Source organism: Ursus maritimus, unplaced genomic scaffold, assembly GCF_017311325.1.
Source record: "Ursus maritimus isolate PB19 unplaced genomic scaffold, ASM1731132v1 scaffold_13, whole genome shotgun sequence".
Taxonomy (NCBI): Eukaryota; Metazoa; Chordata; class Mammalia; order Carnivora; family Ursidae; genus Ursus; species Ursus maritimus.
This window is the reverse complement of record NW_024423675.1, coordinates 55,554,653-55,581,306: the sequence shown is the minus strand read 5'-3', so window position 1 is coordinate 55,581,306 and position 26,654 is coordinate 55,554,653. Positions and strand designations below refer to the sequence as shown.

General features: G+C 41.7%; 1 protein-coding gene across 4 annotated transcripts in view; it reads left to right on the top strand.

Annotated features, from left to right (window-relative positions):
• The window catches only part of RMND1 (required for meiotic nuclear division 1 homolog), a 39,675-nt gene extending 18,764 nt beyond the window's left edge, over nucleotides 1–20,911 (top strand). For 2 of the 4 annotated variants that reach the window (XM_040627965.1, XM_008694999.2), the window contains exons 6-12: nucleotides 575–675; nucleotides 2,612–2,718; nucleotides 3,615–3,679; nucleotides 4,394–4,470; nucleotides 6,908–7,028; nucleotides 20,095–20,211; nucleotides 20,699–20,911. In XM_040627965.1, the coding sequence (XP_040483899.1) occupies nucleotides 575–675; nucleotides 2,612–2,718; nucleotides 3,615–3,679; nucleotides 4,394–4,470; nucleotides 6,908–7,028; nucleotides 20,095–20,211; nucleotides 20,699–20,740 (630 nt within the window). In that variant the 3' untranslated portion in view covers nucleotides 20,741–20,911. Of the gene's footprint in view, nucleotides 1–574; nucleotides 676–2,611; nucleotides 2,719–3,614; nucleotides 3,680–4,393; nucleotides 4,471–6,907; nucleotides 7,029–16,112; nucleotides 16,877–20,094; nucleotides 20,212–20,698 lie in introns of those variants that run through there. The other 2 variants (XM_008695000.2, XM_040627966.1) reach the window with 2 other exon arrangements.
• The last annotated feature ends 5,743 nt before the right edge of the window (nucleotides 20,912–26,654 follow it).

The following is a 26,654-nucleotide window of genomic DNA, read 5'->3' as shown; positions in this document are numbered from 1 at the left end:
ATTTAAAGGCTACAAACCATGTTACTAGTTGGTTTTCTTTGGGTTGTGGAATGGGATAATTTTATTTTTCTTCTTTATGCCAATCTGTGTTTTCTAAATATAAAAACAATGTATTATCCTGATGAGTTTAGTATCGCAAAGAATTTGCCTTTTCTTTAAAAACTATAGACAGAAGAGCTTTGCACAGTGGCAGTATCATAGCCAGTGAGGTTTCTCTGAGGCAGAGTATTGCTAATTAAAAACTAAGCAGAAGAGGGGCGCCTGGGTGGCACAGCGGTTAAGCGTCTGCCTTCGGCTCAGGGCGTGATCCCGGCGTTATGGGATCGAGCCCCACATCAGGCTCCTCCTCTATGAGCCTGCTTCTTCCTCTCCCACTCCCCCTGCTTGTGTTCCCTCTCTCGCTGGCTGTCTCTATCTCTGTCAAATAAATAAATAAAATCTTTAAAAAAAAAAAAAAACTAAGCAGAAGAAATGTCATCAGATGTAATGAAAAATGTTAGAAGCGTTAACCCTGTACCATAGTTCTGTTCTGAGAGAGTCCGTCTGATTTTGGATTATCTTCTGTCTCTTCTAGATGAAGCATGTGATGCAAGTCTTGGAAAAGCATGAAATCCAGCCCTACGAAATCGCCCTGGTGCACTGGGAAAATGAAGAGCTTAACTACATAAAAACAGAGTAAGCGTTTTATCAAGTTTACAAAAAGGACATCAAGCAGTGGAGGCGATAAACAGCTTATGCACCTGGAGACTCATTTTAAGACAAAAGTTATTGGTACAAATCTAAAGCCTAAACAATATAATAAATATTAGTAGGTAAACATAATCGCTTGAACTTGTCAGGCTACTTATAAATTAAAAGAAATGGATAGTATAACCCCGAAATGGTCAGTGTCCTAAGCAGCCTGAATCAGCAAAATGCTCTGCCTTCATCAGAATGAACCTATCAAGTTATTCTAGTAAAGGTTTCTCGTAAGTCCAGTTTTCCCGTGTTGAGTTTGAGTATGGATGAGGATGCGATCTGAGAGAACCACTGGTATAAATGGGGGTGCCTGCAGAAAGTGGGGGCGCCTGACATTGGATTCCCAGGGAAGATGTGTGGGCAAGCAGCATCCTGGCTGATTTTCTTGTCTCAGCAAGCAGGGAAAAGATGAAGAGAGATGGCAGTGCGAACAGGATCGAAAGGCCTTTTCCCTCGGGGAGTTACTTGTCTAGTGGAATACGGAAGAAGAATTCTTTATATTAAAGGAAGTGATGAAAGCAGAGCTTTAGAAAAATTTGGAAGAGACACCAGCTGTAGAAAGACAAGATGGAATCAGAGCTATAACAAAGATGAGCTACTCGCCCTGTGCCAGGCGCTGTTCTAGGTGCTTCCCAGGCATCCTTTCATTTAGGCCGGACAAAAAACCCTACAAATGGCCTTAACCAGCCTTCGGACAAGGTTGAGAGATGTTTCATCCTACCTAAGGGCACCCGACCAGTGAGTGAGGGCCTGGGCCCCGAGTGGATGCATTTGAAAGTGAGGATGTGAACCCGAGAGGCACAATAGAGGAAAAGCTAATAGAATTTTATTCATTTTCTTATTAAGCACCCAGCCTTGTGGTTGTGCTTCCCAGGAACTTCCCTTCTGTGCTCTATTTCCAGATCAGACTGTTACTAGGTACCCACAGACACACACACACACACTCACACGCAAACACACTCACACTCACTCAGTACCTTACAGTCCATGGAAGAGTAAAGGCCCCAACTGGGGTCTCTTGAATGTCAGATCCCATGTTTGGTGTCATCACCACTGCCACCGCCCTGGCTGTTAGGTGAGTCCTGCCAGGGCTTCTAGCTGTTTGCTGCCTCAGGCAGTTCTGTGGTGTTGGCCGGGCTCCTTCCCTAAAGCAACTTGTCGACTCCGCTCTGTCTTGTCTTTTCCTTTTCCTCCCACCTGAGGTGGTCGGCACATTCTGCCTCGCTGCCTCCCATGGCCTTCTTGTCCACCGCTTTGCCCATATCTTGCCTCACATCTTCTGTGACGGTTTACCCTGTGTGTTTCCTGTTTGCTTGTGACATGTATGTTCCCAAGTTCCCTGCCATTCCCTGTCTCCCAGTCCTCCCAAAGTCCTCACAGCGCACCTCACCGTTTCACCACTTCCGCATCTCCCTCCCCGTTCTCACCATGTCGGTGTGACTTTAGATTACACTGTATAGATAGCTTTATGTTCAATATCTGATCAGTTAGCAATTTTTTGTGATCATTTTCCCTTTCTACAAAAAATCAAAACATGCTTGTTAATTTTTGCTGTGTGGATTTCTTATAAATGAGCCATTCTCCTATTGAAGATTTAGTTTCTTTCCTGATTTTTTACTGTTAAGCATTTGACCATAAAACAGTTTTCCTACACAGATCTTTCTTTGCATCTTTGATTATTTCCTTAGGATAAATTCCTAGAAGTGGGACTACTCGGATCAAAGGGTGTAAGAACATTTTTAAGACTCTAGATACAAATTGCCAAAATGACCTCTAGAAAGAGAGTACAAGGTGACTACTTCAAAAGAAAAAAAAATTTTTTTTGAAGAAAAAGTGCTTTTTAAGATTTAGAATTTTTTTTTCCTTTTCACAGGGGACAGTCGAAACTTCACAGAGGGGAAATCAGATTAAATTCGGAGCTAGATATAGATGATGCCATTCTAGAGAAATTTGCTTTCTCGAATGCTCTTTGCCTTTCAGGTAGGTTAATACTACTTATCAGAGAAAGTGTTACATAGTTTTCATTTCATCGGGGAACTTTAAGCATTCAGTAAAGATTTAGGCGTGTTTTCACAGATTACTCAGCAAAGCCGTAACATTTCTTCTCCTTCCAAGAGAAACACCAGAGAATAAAGTCGAGTGTCTGTGCTGAAGCTCTTCATTCTTTATTAACTGTATTGATAAAACTTACCCTCTCCAAAAATATTTTTTGTAGTATCGTTATCCCCTTTGTTTTCCTGTCTTCTTCTGCGTGGTGGTGGCTCTCGAGTTGTCTGTAATCCAGGCAGAGAAAGCCCAGTGTGACTGGGCACAGGCCTCTGGGGAAAAGCGCACACCGGTGCCTCACAGCGATGGGACAGAGATCCACGCACTGGGTAAAACTGCAGAAGTTCTCTGAGAGTGGCGTGGCCGTCCCCGGCACTCGGCTGCGGCTGATGTGGCCTTGTCCACACCACTCCAGCAGGCTTCGTGGACTTGGGAGCTTAAGCTCAGCCCCGAGGAGAGTAAGGAGTAGGAGGGAAGGCGGGAAAGGCCTGGTTCCTGCCCCGTCAACAGAGCCACGCTTCCCTTCGGGGTGTAGCTTACACTGTCTGGGTTTCTGAGATGCAGCATCAGAAAATCGGGAATGCTACCAAATATCACTTTGGTCTGCTGACAGAGCTTGGATACCTTCTCTTTGCTCCCTCTTGTTCACTCAGTGCTATCCTCGATAATGATAATGAACTACTCTTAAGTTTCAGTTGCACATTGTTAGCGTATTTGCTTCCTAAACTCTTGTTGAAACGGCGGCGGAGGTACCGGGCAATTAGTTATTCATCCTGTATCGACACGAATACGATGATGAAAAATGATCCGTTGTTATTCATTTTTCCCAGTGAAACTGGCTATTTGGGAGGCATCACTGGATAAATTTGTTGAGTCTATTCAGTCAATTCCAGAGGTAATTATACCACTTTTATGCTTGTTTTCAAGGATTGATTTCTATTTGAGAAAAATACAAATTTCCCACCCTAAAAATATACTTAGGAGTACAATAAAGTAGTAATAAATGCTAGAAAAGTTACACTGAATTTAAGCAAAAACAGAACAGTCATTATATCTAAAATAAAAATTTTTACATTGTTTTTTTACTTTTGAAAACTTAGAATTCTAATTACTTTCTTCTGATGGTGTAATATTTTTAATGTAACTGAATTTTTTAAAAAGTGAGCTAGCTCTTTCCTCTCTAAGGAAGAGGATAATGACCAGTTTTCTCTATTGAAAAGTATTTTGCTGAATTATGAGACAAATAGTGGCTTGAAAAATACATATAAAGTTATATCAGAATACACCAAAACTCATGTTTACTGTAATTTTGTTTTTACTGTGAAAGAATAATGGAATTATACTTGGGAGAAGAGGCTCAGCTTTCTCAATAAAAGATTAGGAATGTAGATCCTAGAAAACGCTATTGAGAAGAGAAATGGAACAAGGGAATATGAAATTTCTACCTATTAAGATGTTGAAATTTCAAAGAGAAATGACTGAGAGACATCATCCAAGAGATGTCATGTACATCTGCTCTAGAATGTGCTTTATGGTCCTGTTACTTGTTGGAGATATGTTTGTATGGACGTATGTATGTATGTGTGTATTTTTTTCCCCTCTCAAATAGGCTTTAAAAGCTGGGAAGAAAGTGAAACTATCTCATGAAGAAGTTATGCAGAAAATGGGTGAACTCTTTGCCCTGAGGTAGAATTTTCTCTGTAAATAAAATTAATATATGTGTTTAACAGTCTGAAGAAGACATTCCTGTACTTGTATAGTAAAAAGAAACGTGCCTTTATGGGAAGCGCAGCCACTTTGATCTCACAGATTCTAAACAGGGGGACCTCTTGCCCATTAGAGGCACTTGGGCTGTGCTAGGACTGCACTGCAAGAAATTCTGCATGTGCCCGGAGATCATAATTAAACCTACATAAGGGAACCCAGTAGATGTTCTTTGTAGGTAGAAAGATATGTTCTAGAATTTGGGTAATGGGAATTCTCAGTAAAAGTATCTCATTGCATCTAGAGAATATAATGCTAAGCAAAATAAGTCCGAGAAAGACAAATACCCTATGATTTCACTCATATGTGGAATTTAAGAAACACAACAAATGAACAAAGGAAAAAGAGGCAAGCCAAAAAACAGACTCCTGACTATAGAGAACAGATGCAGATGGTTGCCGGGGGATGGGGGGGGTGGCACGTGTAGAAATAGGAGAAGGGGATTAAGAGTACACTTATCATAACAAGCACTGAGCAGTGTATCGAATTGATGAATCGCCATATCGTACACCTAGTATAACTAATGTAACACTGTAAACTACATCGGAATTAAAATATATATATACATAATTGCATGCTATTGCTAAATAGAAGCAAGTGCTACGGAAACATTATATACCATGTGTCACCGACTCTGAGACAGGCCGTCAGATGCCTCAGCAGATCAGTGCTGCCAGTTAAGCTATGATACAGTGCTTTCTTATCACAGAATTAACGTCTTACACTGAAATAACTCCTTTAGCTTTATTGGCTGTGGATTCCATCACCTTCCCTCTTGGGCATACATAAAAGGAAAGCAAGAGGGAAGTTAACGGCAATGACAGCTAAGTCACAGCCGCCACTTGTAAGGCATCATCCATTTTAAAGATGCCATCCACTTTCAGAGATGGGAGGGAACAGTGTCGTAAGACCGAAGAAGAACATCGATGCATCATGTTAAAGAAGTTTCTGAAAAGGTGTTCAGTTTATTTCTTTTTTGTAATTTTCCCAGGATTTATGGGATGAAACATCCTGAATCTTGGCATGCTTCTCACCAGGCAGCCTCGTTCAGTGTCTTGTCCATCCAAGTACATGGCATGAGCGGCCAAGGATCGCTGTAACGAGTTTGAGAGTTGTGGTTCCACATCCCCCTTAGAGATTGGCCTGGAAAGAAGTGGTCCAGGATTTTGTCACCTATGTGTTCCTCGTAGCCCAGGGGCCCTGATTCAGGATGCCAACCAAATAACCCACTCATTGGGAGCATCCTGCAGCACATCTAAAGCCTTGAGCTTCTAAGAAATGGGGTAAAGACAGTCTCTATCCTCTTCTCTTAGTAATGCCAGCAGAATTTGATGCGGCCGATTGTAATCATATCAAAACTCAGAAGTTAGGACTAAATATACGTAGGTTTGTGAACAGTTTCTATAGAGTTTTATTGTTCTTATCCTAAGTTGTCTTCTCTTTACCATAGAAGTGCTTGTGTGTTATTAAAAGGAACATGGTAAATCTATGAATAGATACATGGCAAGTTACAACATTGGGTGAAAAGTTAAGTCCAAATCATGTATGGTATGATCCAGTTTGTGTAAACAAACAAAAATGAATATTCATCTTTATCTCACAGTGTATGCATACCACACATACATGTTTGTATGCACACACACATGAATGTATGCATAGAGAGGTCTGGAAGGACACAGTAAAGTGTTCACAGGGCCTAAAGGATTTGAATTGTGTTTTAGGGTAAGAAGGCCGACTACTGTTTTCTGAGTTCTTCTCTGGAGTTTTCTTTGTTATAGTGAACAACTATTTATGTGTTACTTCTGTGTCTTAAATTTTCATTTAAAAGTAAGCACAGGCTTCTTACGTAAAAAGGTAGAAATTAAGGGTGTGTGTGTGTGTGTGTGTGTGTGTGCGCTTGCCCAGTGTTTACACCAACACTGGAAGAATAGAGAGTAAGCTAACAGTGGTTACTTGTTGTGGGTGGGAGAAAGGGAAAGATGGGAATAAGAATAGGAGTGAGATTTGTCAGTTTACCTTTTCTATCTTTTTTATTTTTAAGCCATATGATTACCTATCCATCAAAAAATGTGTGTATATTGTAAAAGTTAATGAAAACAGAAAAAAGCTCAGAAATTGAGAGCAAAATGATAGGGGTTTCTTTTTTTGAACTACTTATAAATAACATTAACGCTAAAGATTGAGTTAATTTGGTTACAAATTTTGAAATTCTTATGTAAATCTTTTTATTTATACATTTCTCAGAAGTATTACAAAGGTCAGCATTAACAAATGTTTTCATGAAGTACTTTGTAAAAAGAAATAAAGACTGTGATTTTTAATTCAAGATAAAAAAGTTATAATTTTTGGTTTTTTTAAGGCACCGTATAAACTTGAGTTCAGACTTCTTGATCACTCCCGATTTCTACTGGGACAGAGAAAACCTGGAACAACTTTATGATAAAACTTGTCAGTTCCTTAGCATTGCTCGTAGAGTTAAGGTATGTATTTTGCACTTTTATTGAGAAAGACACAACTCTGCTTTTAATTTGTATGACTACATGAAGAGAAATTTTAAATTAAGTAAATGCATTTAACTGGTTTTGGAGAAATATCTTGTTTGACTTTTATTCAGATCTCTGGATTTCCCCTTCTGCATCTCCTAGATACAGACAGCTTTAAACACTTTCCTTTATTACATCAAAGAATATTTTGATACTTGCTTTGCAAACTAGGTAAAAGTAGTAAGAGTTTAGAGGTCTACTCTTCCTTTAGTAAGCTCTTGTCAACTCTCAAGCAAGACTTGAATCTAAGAGTTCATGGGTCCCAGAACTGTGTTTGTGGCAGTGAGAATAGAAATGAATTCAAGAAAGAATTCTCTAATATCAAGCAGTTGGTTCATGGGAGGCCAGGGACGGGGAAGAGTCAAGGATGACTGACGTGTGCCTGTAAGTTACAGGTAGGAAGATGGCAAAACACAGACAGGTGGGACTAGGGGAGTGGAGAAGCAAAATTTAAGATATGTTGAGAGTAAGTGGCAAGAAGCCATCCAATGAGAACCGTCACACAAGCATTTAGAAGCATGGAAGCAAAATTGAGAAGAGTGACATAGGTATCAAGAGAATGATGAAAGTGGATGGAGGTGGTCATGATGAAGATAAACTATGCGGGGAAGGAGGGTAGGAAACAAAATGGACATTGTATGACGTGTGCACATAGTTCTGTGACCTTTTATTACGTTGAGGTCCGTAACCACGCGGTCAAGATGCAGAGCCGTTCTGTCACCACAAAGATCTCCTTGAGCTGCCCCTTCCTAGTCACACTGCCTCCCTCCCCCACCATCCCTAACCCCTGGCAACGAGTAATCTATTCTCCATCTCCATAATTTTGTCATTTTGAAAATGCAGTCATACAGGGTGTGACTTTTAAAACTGACTTTTTTCCATTGAGCATCATGCCCTTGCCATCCATGTAAGTTGTCTGTGTCAAACCCCACCCTCCTGGGTGTCACTTAAACATTTTTTTTAATTCCATTTTGATTTATGTATCTGTATATTTTTAGTATATCTCTGCATAGATATGTAGTGGTTGCCCTAGATACATTATACAGACATAGCTTATCACAGTCTACTGGTTTTGACATTTTACCAGATTAAATCAAGTACAGAAATCTGCTATCCTTCACATCCCTTTACCCTCCACCATTTACAGTATAATTGTCTGAACTGTTCTTCTGCAGACATTGAGAACTCCATTGCTGTTACCAATTTTTGCTTTAACCAACATATATAATTAAGAAAACTCAAAAGAAGTAAATTCTATTGTATTTATCTATATTTTTATTCTTTCTGTCGTTCTTTTTTCCTTCATGATGTTCCATGATTTCCTTTATTGATTCCTTCCTGTTTCAAGAACATTCTTTAGTTATTCCTTTAGGATAAGTCTATAGAAACAGATTCTCCTAGTTGTACTTTATCTGAGACTTTCTTGATTTCCCCTTCCTTCCCGAAGGATATTTTCACCAGCTCTAGGATTCTGGGTTGACCGTTCTCTTCCAGCACCTGAAAAATGCTGTGGCATGTAGTTCTGGGCTGCTTGGTTTCTGATGGGATAACATGAACATCAGGTCCTTTCTTACACTCCCACATGTATGTGAGGCTCTGTTCACTTGTTCTCTAGGCTGTTTCCTCTGTGTTGTTCATATGGGGTAATTTCCAGTATTCTGTCTTCGAGTTCACGGATTCTTTTCTTCATCACCCTCATTCTGCTGCTGAGCCCATCATTGGGTTTTTTATTTTACTTATTGTATCTTTCAGTTCTAAAATTTTCCTGTTCTTCTTATGTTTTTTATCTCTTTGCTGGGACTTTTTTTCCCCCATTTATTCAAGCATGTTCATAATTGCTTATTGAAGCAGTTTTATGATGACTGCTTTAAAATTCTTGTTAGATAATTTCAGCATCTGATTTATCTTGATGTTAACATCTACTGATTATCTTCTCTCACTCCTTCCCACTAAGTACCTCCAGTTCCCCTCATTGCCTCAAGTGTTATGTTCAGGTTTTTTGCTTCATATACAAGGGCCTTCATGTTTTCTCCTCTTTTTCAATCTTATTTCCTACCACTTCCCCACATTCATCTTATGCCCCGTCAAAAATAAATGACTTACAGGGCACCAGCAAGGCTCAGTTGGTTGAGCATCCAGCTCTTGATTTTGGCTCAGGTCATGACCTCAGGGTCATGCCCTGCATTGGGCTCTCTCCCTTCCTCAGCTTATGCGCATGCGTACTCTCTCTCAAACAAATCTTTTAAAAAAATGACGCACAATTTCAGCGGCCCACCATGGCTCGTTGAATGTTACGGCAGCTCCGGTATCTATATATTTTTCTCCAGGCCAGACATTTCCCCTTGAATAACAACATCGAAGTTTCCTTATTTGTCACTGACCTTGTTACCACCTCTGCCTGTATGGGCGCCTTCCAGCACAGAAGAGCAGCGGTCACTGCCAGTGGTCAGGGAAAGAGGCCCATCCTAAACTATGTTGCTTTTAGCTGATGCAAGAAGATTGATCAGTGATACTATAAGATTCAAATTTCAGTGGATTCCAAAATGGTTTTAGATACTAAATGTCTAGATACGATTTGACAATCCAGATGTCTGGTCAGACATGAAAAGCACTGGACTTACAAGGTTGTGGACTGGGATGAAGTTTCAGAGGCTATAAAAGGGATGCTAAAAGCTTTACTGAGTTGAGGGATCTCCTGTGATTGTATTAGTTAGCTATTACTGTGAAACAAATTGTTCCAAAACTGAGTGGTTTATAAAACAGCACTTACTATCTTCCAGTGTATGGGTCAGGAACCCAGGTCCAGCTCAGCCAGGGCCTCCAGCTCTCTCACAAGGCTGCAGTAATCTCAGGGATCAGCTGGGAAGGTGAACTTCCTAATTTTTACCCATTTGTTGTTGACAAGATTCAGTTCCTCTCAGGGTGTTGGGCTGAAGCCTCAGTTCCGCACAAGCTGTTGGCCAGAGGCCTCCCTCAGTTCCCATAGTCTTCTCCAGAGAGCAAGCATCTCCCAACACGGCAGCTTGTCTGATGAGGGTGAGCAAGTGAGAGAAGTGGGCCAGAGCACTACCAAGACAGACTCACAGTCTCTTGTAACCTAATCACAGTGATTACAGCCTATCACTTTTGTTGTATTCTGTTGTTAGAAACAGGTCACTAGGCCCAGCCCACGGTCCAGGGGAGGGGATTGCACAAGGGTGTGAATGCTCAGACACAAGGACCTTTGGGTGGCGTCGTAGAAGTCTGCCTAACACAGACTTCAGATTTTGAAAAAGGTGGAGAAAATTTTAGAAGCCTACAGGGTAAGCACTGTGACCCACATCACCCTCACAGTGCTGTTGCTCTAATGGTTCCCTGCTTCACACCACCAGCGGCACTGGCAGCAGGCGTCACTGGTCTCATGTTCTGAATCATCCGTAAGCCAAATGCCACTGCCACTTGGCTTAGGCAGGAGGGCTATGCCAACGAAATGGTCTGATCTTTCTCTTGGAAGGTGGCCGTTTTTATGTGTCTATCCTCACTATACAAGATGGAATTATTGGCATCAGGTCTACAACTGAGGACACCTTGAGTGAAGAAGACCTTAACAACCAAATGGTCAACTCATTCATGGCTAAGATCAAGTGCAAACATAAGAAAAACACCAGTGAGAACAAAAGGGCTGTGTAGGCTCCTTCCCCCTACTTGTAGTATGTTGAGTATCCTCCGTCTTCCATTATCAAGGCCAGCTTGAGATTGAGTCCCTCCGTGAAAGGACTGACACGTAACCACTGTCACACATCTGCCGTTGGGAGAAGCGGATGCAAAGCCAGCCGCTGGCACTCTAGACCTGTGGAAAAAGCCCCATGCAGTGCCAGCTAGAAAAGGCACGAGTCCCTCTGGTGGCTTTATGTATAGCCCCAAGATTTAACATCCTGTGAGAAGTAGAACTGAATTTATTCACAGACAACAGGATCTTGTATGTAGAATGTCCTAAAGAATCTACAGGAAAGCTACTAGAACTAATTAGTGAATTTATCAAGGTTGCAAAATCCAAGGTCACTATAAAAAATAATTGTTTTTCTTTATACTGCCAATCAACAATTGGAAAATGAAAATTTGAAATACCATTTACAATAGCATCAAAACCTCACATTACTTAGGAGTAAATTTTTTTAAAGATTGTATTTATTTATTTGAGAGAGAGTGAGCACCAGGAGAGGAAGGGGCAGAGAGAGAGGGAGAAACAGGCTCAGCAGGGAGCCTGATGTGGGGCTCAATCCCAGGACCCCAGGATCATGACCTGAGCCCAAGGCAGACACTTAACCAACTGAGCCACCCAGGCACCCCAAGCAATTGATTTTCGACAAATATAAATCAGTTCAATAACGAAGGGATAATATTTTCAACAAATGGTGCTGGAACAATTGAATAGCTGAACTCCGTCCTTTATTTCACACCATTTTAAAATGAATCAGAGACCTAAATATAAAAGCTAAAATTATGAAACTTCAGGAAGAAAATATAGGAGAAAAGCCTCATGACCTTCAGCCAGGCAAAGATTTCTTAGGACCAAAAAAAAAAAAAGGCATGAACTTTGGAGGGAAAACTTCGTGAGTTGAACTTCATCAAAACTAAAAACATCTTTGAAGGACACTGTTAAGTGTCCCACAGGCTGGGAGGAAATGTTCTCAGTAGACATACATGCCAAAGAACTTACCCAGCATAGAAAAAGAACTCTCTCTACTCAGTGTTTAAAGGACAGCCCAATTTTTTAAATGGGCAAAGAGGGGCACATGGCTGGCTCAGTCGGTTAAGAGTCTGCCTTCAGCTCAGGTCATGATCCCGGGGTCCAGGAATGGAGCCCCGTGCAGGGCTCTCCACTCAGCAGGGAGACTGCTTCTCCCTCTGCCCCTCCCCCTGCTCACGCTCTTTCTCATTGGCTCTCTCTCAAATAAATAAATAAAAATCTTTTTAAAAAAATAAAGATAAAGATATATAAATGGGCAAAAGATTTGAACAGATACCTCCCAAAAGAAAACAATGCAAATGGCCAAATGAACATGAAAAGATGTTCAACATCCTTGTTTACCAGGGAAGTGCGATCGAAACTACAACGTGATTTCACTACACACCCATTAGAATGGCTAAAATCTAAGAGACTGATCCCAAGTGTTAGAAGGGATGTGGAGCAGTTGGAGCTTCATGATTTGTGGGAATATAAACTGGTACAGTAGCTTGGCAGTTTCTCATAAACTTACCCATTGTCTTACTGTAAGACCCAACCATTCCACGTCTTGAAGTATTTTACCCAGGAGAAATAAAAACACATGTCCTCACACTGTTTCATACACAAATGATCACAGCAGCTTTATTCATACTGGCCCCAAACTCGTAATAGCCCAAAAACAGCAGTCAGGTGCCCATCAGTAGGTGAGTGGATAAACACAGTGTGTGCATACAGTGGAATACCACTCAGCAACAGTAAATTAATTACTGAATCCATGCCACAACATGGGCAGATATCAGAGTCATGCCGAGTGAAAAAAATCTAGACACAAAAACATGTGCTGTTGTAATTATGGGATCTAGAAAGGCAATTCGAATCTATAGGTACAGAAAGTGGGTCAGTGATTCCCTGGAGCTGGACGAGGGGGTGAGTAGATGGGGCTGTAGTTTCCAAATGAGCACAGGGGAACGTTTTGGGGGGATGGAAATGTTGTGTAGGCAGTTACAAGGGAATCCATTTGTTAAGTCTTCCAACTGTATACTTAGAATGGCTACATTTTACCCTATGTAAATTATGCCTCAGTAAAGTTAATTTGAAAATACAGCATCTTGTGAGAATTCTGTAATAACAAACTAAACAAAAACATCAGTGTCACTGAGACACATTCGCTGGGGACAAATCTGAGAGCACTCAGAGTTACTGCTCGTGGATGTCCCTTTCTCTCTTGGAATGGAGACGTGCGATGGACTCAGGATCAGTGCGACGAGTTATAAAGTCATCGCCACCGAGCAGATGCAGACCTTCTCTCCCTCTTCTGATGCCCAGCCTGCTGTGCCTAACTGAGTCAGTAAAGGTGGTGAGCAAGAACCAAGGTAACTGGCGGCTTGGAGCTTGAGCTGCATGCCCCCCCAGCCCATCCTGTCTTCCCTCAAGTCACGGGTCTGTACTACTGATGCCCAGGGTGTCCTTCACCTGTCCCTCGTGCACAAGACCACAGGACAGGAGAAACAAGATCATGGTCACCAATTATGAAGGTGGTCTGAGGGTACGGTTCAGAGGAGAAGTATAAAAATAAGGATGTCTTTCAGGAACTTACTCCACATGAGTGCTACGTTCAACAGGAAAGCCAGAGTTGAAGAAGAGAAATGTGAGAGCAGGATCAATAATGAAGACGGAAATGCAATGAAATAATCAACTAGTGGGACGAGAATCAAACGACTGAGAAGGAAGGGGAAACCTGGAGAAAGTACCACTGCGTCATCACTCTGCTAAACCAGGATGGGCACCTGCAGTGGAGACACCATTGGAGAGTTGACTGTGCAGCCCAGAGAGCAGGTGCAGTGGGGTCCGTCAGTCCCCAAATTGGAAAAGTCCTGGAACAAGTCAGCTCTGTGGCAGTTTTTTAAAAATCTCATACGAACGAGATATAAGGACAGTACTACTGGCTTCTCAGTCCTCAGCTGAGTACATCGGGAGACTGCATACATTGCAGTTAATCAGAACAAAAATCAGGGTCTTTTAAAATTTCGCATCATCATAGATACATCTGTAGCTTATGTTCTTTCAAGTTAATGTGATTTGATTCCTTTCGTACCTTTGGGCCAGGACCATGCCTGGTTGCATTTTGCCTGGTGAGCCCAAATGTCACGTCCTCGGAAAGGTTTCCCATCTGGTCTGCGCCTCTGTGCTTCTGGAGTATTTGTAGGTATCTCTCGCGTGCAGCACTTCCACACTGCATCTGGGTGTTCTGATTACGTGTGCAGACCGGGTTCCTGCTGGGGGCCTTCTTCCGGTTCATAGACCGCCACCTTCTCACTGTGTCCTCGCGTGGCAGGGGAGAGAGTGCTGTCTCGTGTCCGACATGAATTCCATCATAGGGGCCCTGCCCTCATGACCTCACCTATACCTGATCACCTCCTAAATGCCTCATCTCCAAGTACCGTCACTTTGGGGATTAGGGTTTCACTATAAGAATTTAAGGGGGACACAAACATTAATTCCATAATACCAACAGTCCCTGAAACTCCACTTTATTTTTTCTTTAGGAGCTAAAATTCAAGATTCATTTTAATTATCTTTATAAATTACATATTTCTACCACATCTTTATTGGATTCTATGTTAGGAACTGGGGCAAGATAGCTAAAAGTAGAAGTGGCAATGTAGTAGGGGGGAAAGGGACTTACAGGAAATTGGAGCTACACTCGTGGGATTCCCCCTCTCCTTTCTTAAAACACAGCAGCAAAAGGGATAGAAGCTACTTTCCCCCTAAATATCTAAATATATGATGGGCACACCAGAGACGGAGGGAGTATCTGGCTCATGGGCCCAGAGGGCAAGGTATGTGGATTGGGATCTCTAGCAGGTAAATGGCTGCTGGGCATGATGGCCACATGGGTTTGAACTACATTTCACTTTATCTAATGGATTTGGACATTCTGTTTCTGAAAACTCATTACATATCAACTAAAACTTACACTCATCAGAATTCCTTTGGTAACTGACAGTTTTTATGGAACTCTCACGTCCCACTGAATTTTTCTCCCCTGTAGCTGAGGTGACCAATTATCATTACCATCATCCCCTTCGTGGCTTGATTGAGTCATTACACTAATTGTTCATTTCCCAGGCCCACTGTGAGCCATCTTTTTGGTGTTAAATCTTCCACAAGTTACCAAGCATACCTAAAAGTTCCCAGATTTTGTTTCTCAGAGTACTTTCCTTTTTTAAAAAAAAAAATACTTTATTGATTTATTTGAGAGCAAGAGAAAGCTCGAGCAGGGGGAAGGGGCAGGGAAAAGCAGACTCCCCACTGAGCAGGGAGCCCGATGCAGGGCTCGATCCCAGGACTCAGGGATCATGACCTGAGCCGAAGGCAGACGCTTAACCGACTGAGCCACCCAGTCACCCCTTTCAGACTCTTTTCTTATCACGCCAAGGGCAGTTAAGACCAGTTGGGTTATGTGAAGATGATTTAGAAGAAGTTGAAAGAATTTAGCCTTCCTTCACGTGCTCAACACGACACTGGTGCTGCACATGATACAAAAGAGAATTAAGAGCTGGTGCTGCCCTTCAACTGGCTTGACCGTCTAACAAGACGACGCCCAGGACGAAGAGAGTTCGTGGTAATGCCAGGAGAAGGTTGTTCTTTGTTCCATCTGTTTGGTTGGTTTTTTTCCCCCAGAGAAAAGAATCTTAAGAAAAAAATAGTATTAGGCATGAGATGTGCTGAAAGGAGTCCAAGAAGTTGAGGATGGAGGTCAAGTCCTTTCATGTGGTAGTTAAGAGACAACTGGAAAAGATCAGAGGGGAGGCACAGCAGTGCAGTGGGAGCAGAAAAGCCAGGCGGAGGTGGGTCCCTCGCCACCCCTTCTCCGTGGGTGTCCTCCAGAGTTCTGTCCTGGCTTCTCTCCTCATGCTGCCTGCTCCAACAGCGCTCCTCTTCGGTTCCACGATTTCTGCTCCCATGTTTTCTTGATGATTTTCAAATAAGTATCTCTAACCTCAGTTCTCTGCTTGCCTTCCAGGTGTTTTCTGTTGCCTACTAAAATCTCACATGTCTTCCACACAGACGTATCTTGTAGGGTCCCTTTGCAAGTCAGTTCTGTGTGTCACTCCACACTAGAATGTCGGCTCCCTGAGATCAGAGACTAGCATTATTTTCTTCCCTGTTATCTTCCCAGTTCTTGGCAAGGCCTCACATAGAGCACATGCTCAGTAAATATTTGTAGAATTCATCAGTGATTAAGATTTCAAAACGAAACCCATGTATTCTCCCAGGAAACACTGAACCTTCTCTGTTCTCCATTTCAGCTCATGGCAGGACCACTAGCCTCCTCCATCTGTCCGTCAACCAGAAAACTGAAAGGCATGGTGGTTTCCTCTTTCTCCTTCACCCTCCACGTCCAGTCACACCATCCTTTCATTTTCTTCCCAGTGTCATTCGTTCATTAACAGATATCTATGGAAAGTCTGTATGACAGGCCCTCGGCTGGTGAAACGGGGGATACCATACTGACCCCTGTTCAGGCCCCCGTCTATAACCCTCCTGCTGCCACTCACCTTCTTCTCTCCCCCAGACCATTCTCAGACCTTCCTGACTGCCCCCAGCCCCTCCACTGGACCTTTTAGCTGGAAGGCAGACATGTGTCTGTCTTATTCACCATTCCATCTCCTCTGCCCAGCACAGTACAGTCAACACAACCAGTACTTGAAGACTGAACAAAGGACTCCACATTAATAAAATTCCAATGTTGCAGCATCATGTAGTAAGTTTCTCTTGCTGCTGTAACAAATTTCCCCAAACTGGCTTAACACGAATGTATTGTATTACAGCTCTGTAGGTCAGAGGTCTGACATGAGTCACTGAGCCAAAATCAAGGTGTTGGCAGGCTGTGTTCCTTTCTGCAGGCTCTGTGTAGGAAAAGGCTCTTTCCTTCCTTTTGCAGTTGCCACAGGCAGCCCACATTCCTTGGCTTGCAGCCCCTTCATGTAACAGAGGCGAGTTGAGGGCTCCTCACATGGCATCACTTCAATGGCTGGCTCTTGTACTTGCCAGTTCCACTTTTAAGGACCCCCATGATTCCACTGGACTTCCTCCCCCCCCCCCCATAATCTAGGTTTATCTCCCTGTCTTAAGCTATCAGCTGATTGCCAGCATTAATTCCATATGAGGTCATAACTCTCCTTTGTCATGTCGTATTCACAGGTCCCAGGAATTAGGGTCTACAGTTCCTCTCACAATTTGGCACTAACTTACCTTCTCAACCTCATTTTCAAGTACTTCCTTCTAAGTATCTAGCATGCTTTGCCTCTATGCTGTTTCCTGTCTGAGACGCTCTCCCCTGTCTGTGGCTCCCTACCCTTTCTTCCTGGCACCTGCCTATTTTTTTTTAAGATAGATATATATATTTATTTATTTTTAATTTATTTATTTATTTATTTATTTATTTATTTATTTATTTATGCAAGCAAGAGAGAGCACAAGTCGGGGGTGGGAGGGCAGGGAGTTGGGAAGGGCAGAGGGAGAAGCAGACTCCCTGCCGAGCAGGGAGCCCGACATGGGACTTGCTCACAGGACCCTGAGATCATGACCTGAGCTGAAGGCAGACACTTAACGGACTGAGCCACCCAGGCACCTCTGGGGTGGAGATCTTTGATCTCTAATTCCCATTGCCTACAGTTATACCCCATGATGGACAGTCTTGAATCTATCCCCTTCTTAGTATTCCTTAATACTACATAGGAGGTCTTCATGAAATAGTCATTATTTCTTAAGAACAGTCTGCTTCTCCCTCTCCCTCTGCCTGCTGCTCCCCCTGCTTGTGCTCTCTCTTCTCTCAAATAATTTAAAAAAATCTCCACCCCAGGTGACTGGGAAGACAGCATGACCTGATCGGAGAAAGGGAACCCAAGACAAGGGATAGACTTGGACACGATGTCAGTTTTAGTTTGAGAAACATTAAGTTTGAGGTGTGGTCAGGAAATCCATAAGATGTTTTATAGGCAGTTAGAAATTCAGTCAGAGAAGAAACGAGAAACAGCTACATTCGGGAGTAGAAAAGAGTAGTTTAAGCCTTTCCCACAATGTGGGAAACATACACTTGTTCAAGAGATGAATTTAGGTGACACATGGACCCTGAACTAGTTTGGTTTAGTGGTTTAGTGGCTCCTGATGGGCCCTCCAATGTATGCTACTCCCACTTTCCCGGGGGTCAGGCTCAGCTTCCTGTAGGCAACACTGTTTTCACATCACACTGTTGTCCATTTATGGCGATGGCAGTTTACGTATGAAGCAAAGTCTTTTGGAAATTACATAATAGTACAGGTGGCACACACATCACAGAGTGATGGTGGGATGCAAAGTGACCAAAGTTTAGGGTGCGGTAATGCAGAGTGTAGAGCTAGAAGACAAGAAGGACAAGATCAGGACTTTGGGAAATGTCATCTAAAGGCAAGGGGAGGTAGAGAAAACCCAGGAAAAGATGACGGCCAGAGGTAGAACCTCGATCTTAGGGGAGAAAAACGCCAAAGGAAGTGTGCATGTCTAGGTGGTGTCAAACGCTTGAGTTCATTGAGGTTTCGAACCAAGAAAAGTTGTTAGATTTACTAATTTGGAAACAGAAGTTTCAGAAGAGTTGTAATATGGAACTTCTAAGGGCTAAAGAATAAACTGGGTGATGAGGAAGTGGAGGAAGAACGTGTCTAGTCAGAGGTGAAAGAAAATGGAAGAGGGTCAGGCCAGCACCCTGAAGAGAGAAGCCAGCCTGAGGATGAGCATGTTTATAGACCAAGATGGAGCAGCCAATAGAAACTGGAAGGAAGGCAGGAGAGGAGGCACTGTTCTCAGCACTGACACAGAGTGGAAACTACAGGATGGCCATAACGGCTGGAAACCTGGTGAATATATGCTATGACTGTGGTCCCTTGTGTTCTCATTATTGAGGCAGTTTTTTTTTTTTTTTTTCAAGATGAGAGAGAGGGAGGAGAGAAAGAGCACAAGTAGGGGTGGGGTGCAGAGGGAGAAGGAGACGTAAACTCCCCGCTGAGCAGGGAGTAGGACGCAGGGCTGGATCCCAGGACCCTGCGATCATGACAATCGGAAGGCAGAAGCTTAACTGACTGAGCCACCAGGCACCCCGAGGCAGTTTAATGCTCTGCATAACCATAGTACATACAGTATGCTAACACATTTCCGTCAGTCCCCAAAAATGCGTCTGTGACAATTGTCTCAAATTTCCAGACCAAACCCACACCCTCAGCATGCCCCATCAGTTATCAGGGGGAATCAAACTACTTTAAATGTTTCCAGACTTTTTCCAATTTCCAAAAGAACGTGAGATACAGAGATTAAGGAGGTACCACTACCAGCGGTCACATCCAAGTCTTAAACTCAAAGGTTCTGTTTTCTGGGGGTGCCTGGCTGGCTTTCTGTAGAGCATGTGACTCTTGATCCCGGGGTCATGAGTTCGAGCCCCACATTCGGTGTAGAGGTTACTTAAAAATAAAATCTGTTAAAAAATAAACCCCCAAAGATTCTGTTTTCTGTGACTCTGCACCAACTAGCATGTGGCGGGGCATCAGAGCCCGGAAGCTCTGCAGCTCAGCACTAAAAGCAGTGCCAGCTAACAGCAAGTGTGCTGCTGGTCACATGGTACCATTTGGGGGTCTGCACAGAAGAGCCTGAACAATTCTAGAAGGTAATCATTGTGTATATCATCTTTTTTTTTTTTTTAAGATTTTATTTATTTGACAGAGACAGCCAGCAAGAGAGGGAACACAAGCAGGGGGAGCAGGAGAGGAAGAAGCAGGCTCCTAGTGCATGAGCCTGATGTGGGGCTCGATCCCAGAACGCTGGGATCACGCCCTGAGCCGAAGGCAGACGCTTAACGACTGCGCCACCCAGGCGCCCCTGTATATATCATCTTTTGGGCGTTTCGGCCATAACACGTTTCAAGTTTGCCTTTCTTAACTACTGAACTCCCAAGGGCAGCTACCAAAAACTAGGACTCAAAACCTTTAGTTTCTACATCTTCCATCAAAATCTTAAGAATCTGAGAGCTTCAGTAGGTAAAGTACTTCTTGCTGGTCTGTGCATTAGAAAGTGTCTCTAGATGAACTCACAAGAGGCAGGTTAACATTGGCAGGTGGCCTTGGGGAGAGAATGGAGCAAAAATTGGAGGGTAAATTCCGTTTACCTATTTCAGACCTTTAGAATTTTGAAATGTGACGTTACCTAGTTCTCACGCTTGTTCATACATAAAACAGGGTATTCCCTAAGATTTTCCTAATGCAGGTTATGAATGAAAAGCTTCAGCACTGCATGGAGCTGACAGTTCTGATGCGGAATCACCTGACGGAGAAGAGGGCGCTGCGCCTGGAGTGGATGATCGTCATCCTTATCACCATCGAGGTACACAGCTTTTCAGAATGAAAACAAGGGCACCTGGCTGGCTCGGTCAGTGCAGTATGCCACTCGTGGTCTCAGGGCTGTGAGTTCAAGCCCCACACTGGGTGTAACTGAAAAAAAAAAAAATTAAAAATCTTTAAAAAATAATTTGACGTAGAAAGTGACAGTGGAAAAGAGCATCCCTTTTTGTTCTAATTACTAAGTCTATTTGGAAGTGAGGCAAGTTTCAAGTGACTATGGAAATACTGCAAATGCACAAAGTGAGATTTTTGGAGGAGTTCCATTTTTGAAGATAGCATTTAGAGAAAGTTCTAGCTGCAGATTTCTCATGTACAATCCAGCAGCAAGTACCTTTGCCCCATTATCTACAGCTTGCCATGTGGGAAAGACTTCAGGAGCATTTTTCATTAATCACAATTTTGGAAAAATCAGTTGTTTTTACCAGTAATTTGTTATGAAATTAATAAACCTCACTTCTTATCACCCTAAGGTAATGTTTGAGCTGGGACGAGTATTTTTTCTGATCAAGTGATAACCAGAGAAAAGTATCAGTGCAAGAGATATTCAAGTTCTACAATCAAAAATAAATGCTCACTGTTGGGGAAAATCTCTTATTTAATTGGTATTTAATATTTTTAATCAAGAGGTTGCGATGATCTTCTTCAGCTCCTGTATGTATTACTTAAATAAAAATTATGAAGAATCTGGTGTTCGGGTCTTTAACACTGAGAATTTGAAAGGAAGATATTTTAAAAGAACTATAAAAAGCTTAACATCTAGGAAATCTAGGTAAAGATACTTATTAAAGCCAAAAGGCTTAGATTTTGGACACCATCCCTCCCGTCTCCAGGAAATCCCAGCTCTAAGAGAACAATACAGGGAACTCTGGAGTGCTGAAATACGTAACACAGGTTTGTGATGACAGCAGTGAATTTTCTGTACCTACTTTGGATGGCATAATTTCAGTATGGCTGCTCACTGGCACTTCATTAATCAGCACTACCCATGCTGTTACTACCAGCCTAGTCAAAATATTCTTCCCAGACTCTTAGTTTCACACATACTTTGGGGAAATGAAAAAATGCCAAGAACAAAGAACTTGACATTTATATGGTTACCATCTTGAATTGATAAACATTTTTAAAAAGCAAAGTCCTTTTGGGGCACCTGGGTGGAGCAGTTGGTTCAGTCTCCAACTCTTGGTTTCGGCTCAGGTCGTGGTTTCAGGGTCGTGAGATCGAGCCCCATGCTGGGCTCTGCCCTCAGCACAGATCCTACTTGAGACTCTTTCCTTCTCCCTCTCCCCCTTCCCCCCATGCTCTAAAATAAATCTTTAAAAAGTAAATTCCTTTTTTGTTTTTAATGCATAACCCCCACTTGCTCCATATGCTTCCCACAATGAATTTAAATGTTGTGTTTTTCATACATTATAGTTCACCATTAAATGAGGGGTCAGAGCACCCACCCCCCCAGTTGAAAATCTGTTATCTTTGACTCCCCCAAAACTTAATAGCCTGTTGACCAGAAGCCTTACCGATAAGTCAATTAATACATTTGTTCCATTTTTTACTCTAACAATAAGGCAAGGTAAAGGTTGAGAAAATCCATTTATATGCTGTATGTACTATATTTATGGAAAAAATCCACCTGCATATAAATGGAACTGTGAAGTTCAATGAAACCTGTTATTCAAGGTTTATATCCATGAATACAGTATTACTATTCTAAATTGAGACATTTTGCAACTTAACTGCTACAGTATTTCACCTAGAGAATACACATCTACCTATACCCTTACTATTTTTATGTACTTATTTGCTCTAACAGTGCAAAGGTAAACATCCTGGTACCATTTTCAGCACACTGCAAGAATTCTCCTTGAGTAGCAGTCTGCTAAGGTACCTATATCCCAAGACTTCCTAAGGAACACGTGGGCATGGAGAGTTCAAGGAATGCTTTCTAGATCCTTAAGTTCCACAGAAGCACTTACATAAAGCTGCTGTGCCTGTATACACACCTGCAGCCAATGTATGAAGCCTATTCAGCTTTCCCATCTTCCCTTCTCACCCATCTTCAATTTTAGTTTGGTCCACTGTATTTAAAAACCTATAAACATATTTAACTTACATTTAGAAATCTTTGGGAAGCCAACAAGAACACAATTTGAAATATTGGTCAACAAATATTTCTAATTTAATGGGAACTATATAATCCCCCACCTATTAAGAGGGGGCATTTCCAATAAAGTTTTACTCCAAGTATCAATATGTACAATTTGCTGTTTGGGTCAACTGTGTGTTAATTACAACAATTTTAACAACAAAATAAGAACATTTGGTGTCTTATGGTCATGGCAGAATCTAACATTTCAACTTATATACAAACATGCTGCAAAGAACAAAAGGATAATCACTAAGACCTTCAAGCATAAAAATTTATTAGGTAAACATTTTGTGGGGGAAATGTAACAGTTTTACAAGAAGAAAAAAGGAACAGTATTAAATTTGAATTTACTTATGTTAAAGCAATCAGACACCAGATCATTACAGTATTACATTCCACTAGATACATTAAAAGATTGATATAATACCTTTAAGTATCAATACTTATGATTCATCAGAAATTGCATCTTTTCCAACTGCTTAAATTTATGATGAAAGCTCCAACTTAAGTTATAGGAAAGAGGGTTTTTTTTTTTTTTAATTACTTTAGGTTATGTAACAGAAGATTGATTTTCATGATCACAATTTCTTTTTTTTTTTTTTTAAAGATTTTATTTATTTATTTGACAGAGAGAGACAGCCAGAGAGAGAGGGAACACAAGCAGGGGGAGTGGGAGAGGAAGAAGCAGGCTCCCAGTGAAGGTGCCTGATGTGGGGCTCGATCCCACAACGCCAGGATCACGCCCTGAGCCGGAGGCAGACACTCAACGACTGAGCCACCCAGGCGCCCCAATGATCACAATTTCTGTAACATCAAAATGACCAAGAAATCCTACCAGAAGACAGAGGAGAGCCTAAAGTTAAGTACATTCACCAGTGGCCTTGGAAGCACTCCTCAAAGTGGTATCAAATTTCTATCACTCATGAGAGTACAGTGATTAAGACCAACCTGGATTTGAATTCCTCACCACCACCTATTTAGTTTTATCACCTTGGGCCAATCATTGAACCTCTCTGGGTCTCGGTTTCTTCATCTGTAAAATGGGTTTAACAGTACCACTACCTCATAGAGTGGCTGTGAGGATTAATGGAATTAACATGTGAAGCTAGGAGTTTACTGTTACTACAATCCCTCTGAGTAAAAATCCATAGGATTCTGAGATTAAATGGAGGTTGAAATCAAATCACCAGGAGCCCCCCCACCCTTGACTCCAATTGAGAAACATCATGAGAGACTTAAAGACCGACATTAGAGAATCCTGCACCTAAATGGATGGAGTTCACTTAAATATAAAGTAGTATTTCCACTGTTTGAAATGAGTTGGCTATTCAGTGCAAGCCCCAAAAGACTTTTAAATTCAACACATTTTGCGTGTACCAGGCAGCTGCCAATACGCATTCTGGGGTGGCTTCTCACATCACCACAGCTGTGAGAAGCAGGACTGTTTTTTACATATAAAATCAATATAAATGTTTCTAGTATCAGAAACTTTTTTTGCCAAAACTTAATCATATTCACCTATTTTTAATTATTCTCCAGTCTATCACTTAACAGTTTTTCCAAAGTGTGGTGCTCAGACCAACTCCATCAGCAAACACCTGGGTGTCCATGAATTTATATAGATTCCTGTGTTTTGCAGTCAGGATTTCTGAGGCTGCAACTAAGGAATGTTTTTTACAACTCTCCAAGAGATTCCCATGCTCACTAAATTCTGAGTACCAATAACTAAGAGACTATTTACTGATTTGTCCTCACTTCATGGATACATATTTTCAATAAAATTCATTAGCAATCTCTTGCTCCATTTAATGTACTAAGTACTAAATCACCTCAGGTGATTCAATTCTCTTTCTTTCCCCAACCCAATCTCCTCATGCTCTCCCCTTCCTGCCTTTACAAATTGAATATGTGGGGCCGGTGCTGTGAGGTGAAGAAGAGGAGTAGAGGAAGTTTTTCCAAATACTTCCAATCCAAATCTATTAACTTTCAATTCTCTCCACTGGTTATGAATTGCCATTTTTTAAAGGAAATTTTAAGGTCACTATTCCAAATTCCCTTTCCTCATGGGAGCTTTCCTCAAGGGTTTAACAAAACAGGATTTTTTAAAGGCCAGATCTTTTAACTCCTTCTGCACAATTGGAAACAAAGATTTAAATGTTTCTTTAAAAACAAAATGTTTCAGGGTACCTGGGTGGCTCAAGTAGGTTAAGCGTCCAACTTTTGGTTTCTGCTCAGGTCCTAACCTCATGGGTTGTGGGGCAGAGCCCTGTGTCAGACTCCGTGCTCAGCGGGAGTCCGCTTGGATATTCTCTCCCTCTGCCCTTTCCCTGGCTTGTGTTTGTGTGCTCTTTCACAAATAAGTAACTCTTTTTTTTTTTTAAGATTTTATTTATTTATTTGAGAGACAGCCAGCGAGAGAGGGAACACGAACAGGGGGAATGGGAGAGGAAGAAGCAGGCTCCCAGCAGAGGAGCCTGATGCGGGGCTCGATCCCAGAACGCCGGGATCACGCCCTGAGCCTAAGGCAGACGCTTCACGACTACACCACCCAGGCGCCCCCAAATAAGTAACTCTTTTTAAAAAATGTAAAAATAGGGACGCCTGGGTGGCTCAGTCGTTTAAGCGTCTGCCTTCAGCTCAGGTCATGCTCCCAGGGTCCTGCGATGGAGTGCCACATTGGGCTTCCTGCTCAGCGGAGAGCCTGCTTCTCCCTCTCCCTCTCCTTCTGCCTGCTGCTGCCCCCGCTTGTGCTCACATGTTCGCACGCACTCTGTCTCTGACACATAAATAAATAAAATCCCAAAAAATTAAAAAATATAAAAATTTTAAAATAAAAACAAAATGTTTCAACATGTCCTAGACTGTTATGATAAAATAGGCTGGAGAGCATGCAGAACTGTAAAACCTACTCACGGAGATACTCATTCTTTCAAGTAACACAACAAATACTTACTCAGAAGTTAGGATGTGCTACTCTGGACTCCAAGACACAGTGACAGAAAGGGCTCCTACTTTCATGAAGCTTACAATCAAATGAAGGCAGCAGGAAAACAAACAACTAAGTAATCTGCTTAAAAACAGAAATGCTCTACAGAGAAATCTATAGAACCGGTAGAGGGGTGGAATGAAAAATCAGAAAAGTGAACACAATAGTTAAATAAACTAAAAAAACTAAAATTTATGTGAGATTTAGACAACACTATTTAAATTGAAAAGCCCAAAACAGGAGAGATTCTGGTTAAGTATTAACTTGACTTTTAACCTAGCTTCTATACATGAGTCGTAGAAACTTGCTTACCACAACAATTTTTTTTGAATACTGCTAATATAAAAATATGTACTAGACTGCTTCTTGAACCCATCACATGAAGACTTACAGAAGGCAACAAACTAACAAAAAATGATGTAATTCCAGTCAAATCTAAACCACCAGACACTAGTCTTTAAATGCAAAGTATTATCTTAATCTAAAAAGCCTCATGTGGTTTGGGTTCTGGTTACCTTAGAGATTTTTGACTCTAAGCACTCTGATGGCAAGTAAGATTAGTTTGAATACTTGTCCTGTGGTTCACTAATGAAATCTGATAAACTGGAATCCTTGAATTTTATGTGGCCCTTTCAGATCCTGGACTTCCTGGCACTGAGGGGTTTCCCGCAGCAGCCAGACTTCCAATGCTAGGCTGGGAAAGGCCTGGGCAAAGGAGCCAGCTGGTTATCCTATCTTCAGACCACATTTTAGAAAGTAATGTTTAACAGATAACTTTTTCAAAGGACACTCCTGCCACTCCACAGATCTTTAATGGACAAACTACCAAAAATGGGAATCTCCCCCACCAATGATCAATCATTTTCATAAAGAAAAACAAGTCAATATCATAGACACACGGTTATAAGGGGAAGTCGTTTTTCCCTATAAATTTCATCACTGATTTCACTTTCAAACATAAAAATCCCAAGTCAAACACAACTCTATAAGCAAAAATTTTTCTAATTTCTTTAATCAGTGATTATTTCAAAAATATGTCAATAATCTCATGTACTGAAGTGTTGTGCTAAGCGCCCTTACACACATTCTTATTTTATATGCACACAAACCTATGAGATAAATATATAATACATATTTTATATACTATATAAAATAATATATATGATTGTGTCCTCCCCCAGTGGACTGTGAGCATCTTAAGAATAGCTTTAAGTAAAACGAAAAACTGAGGCTCAGAAGTGAAGTACATGCCCAGGTACAGAGAACATGATTCCAACCTAGATTTGACTCCAACACC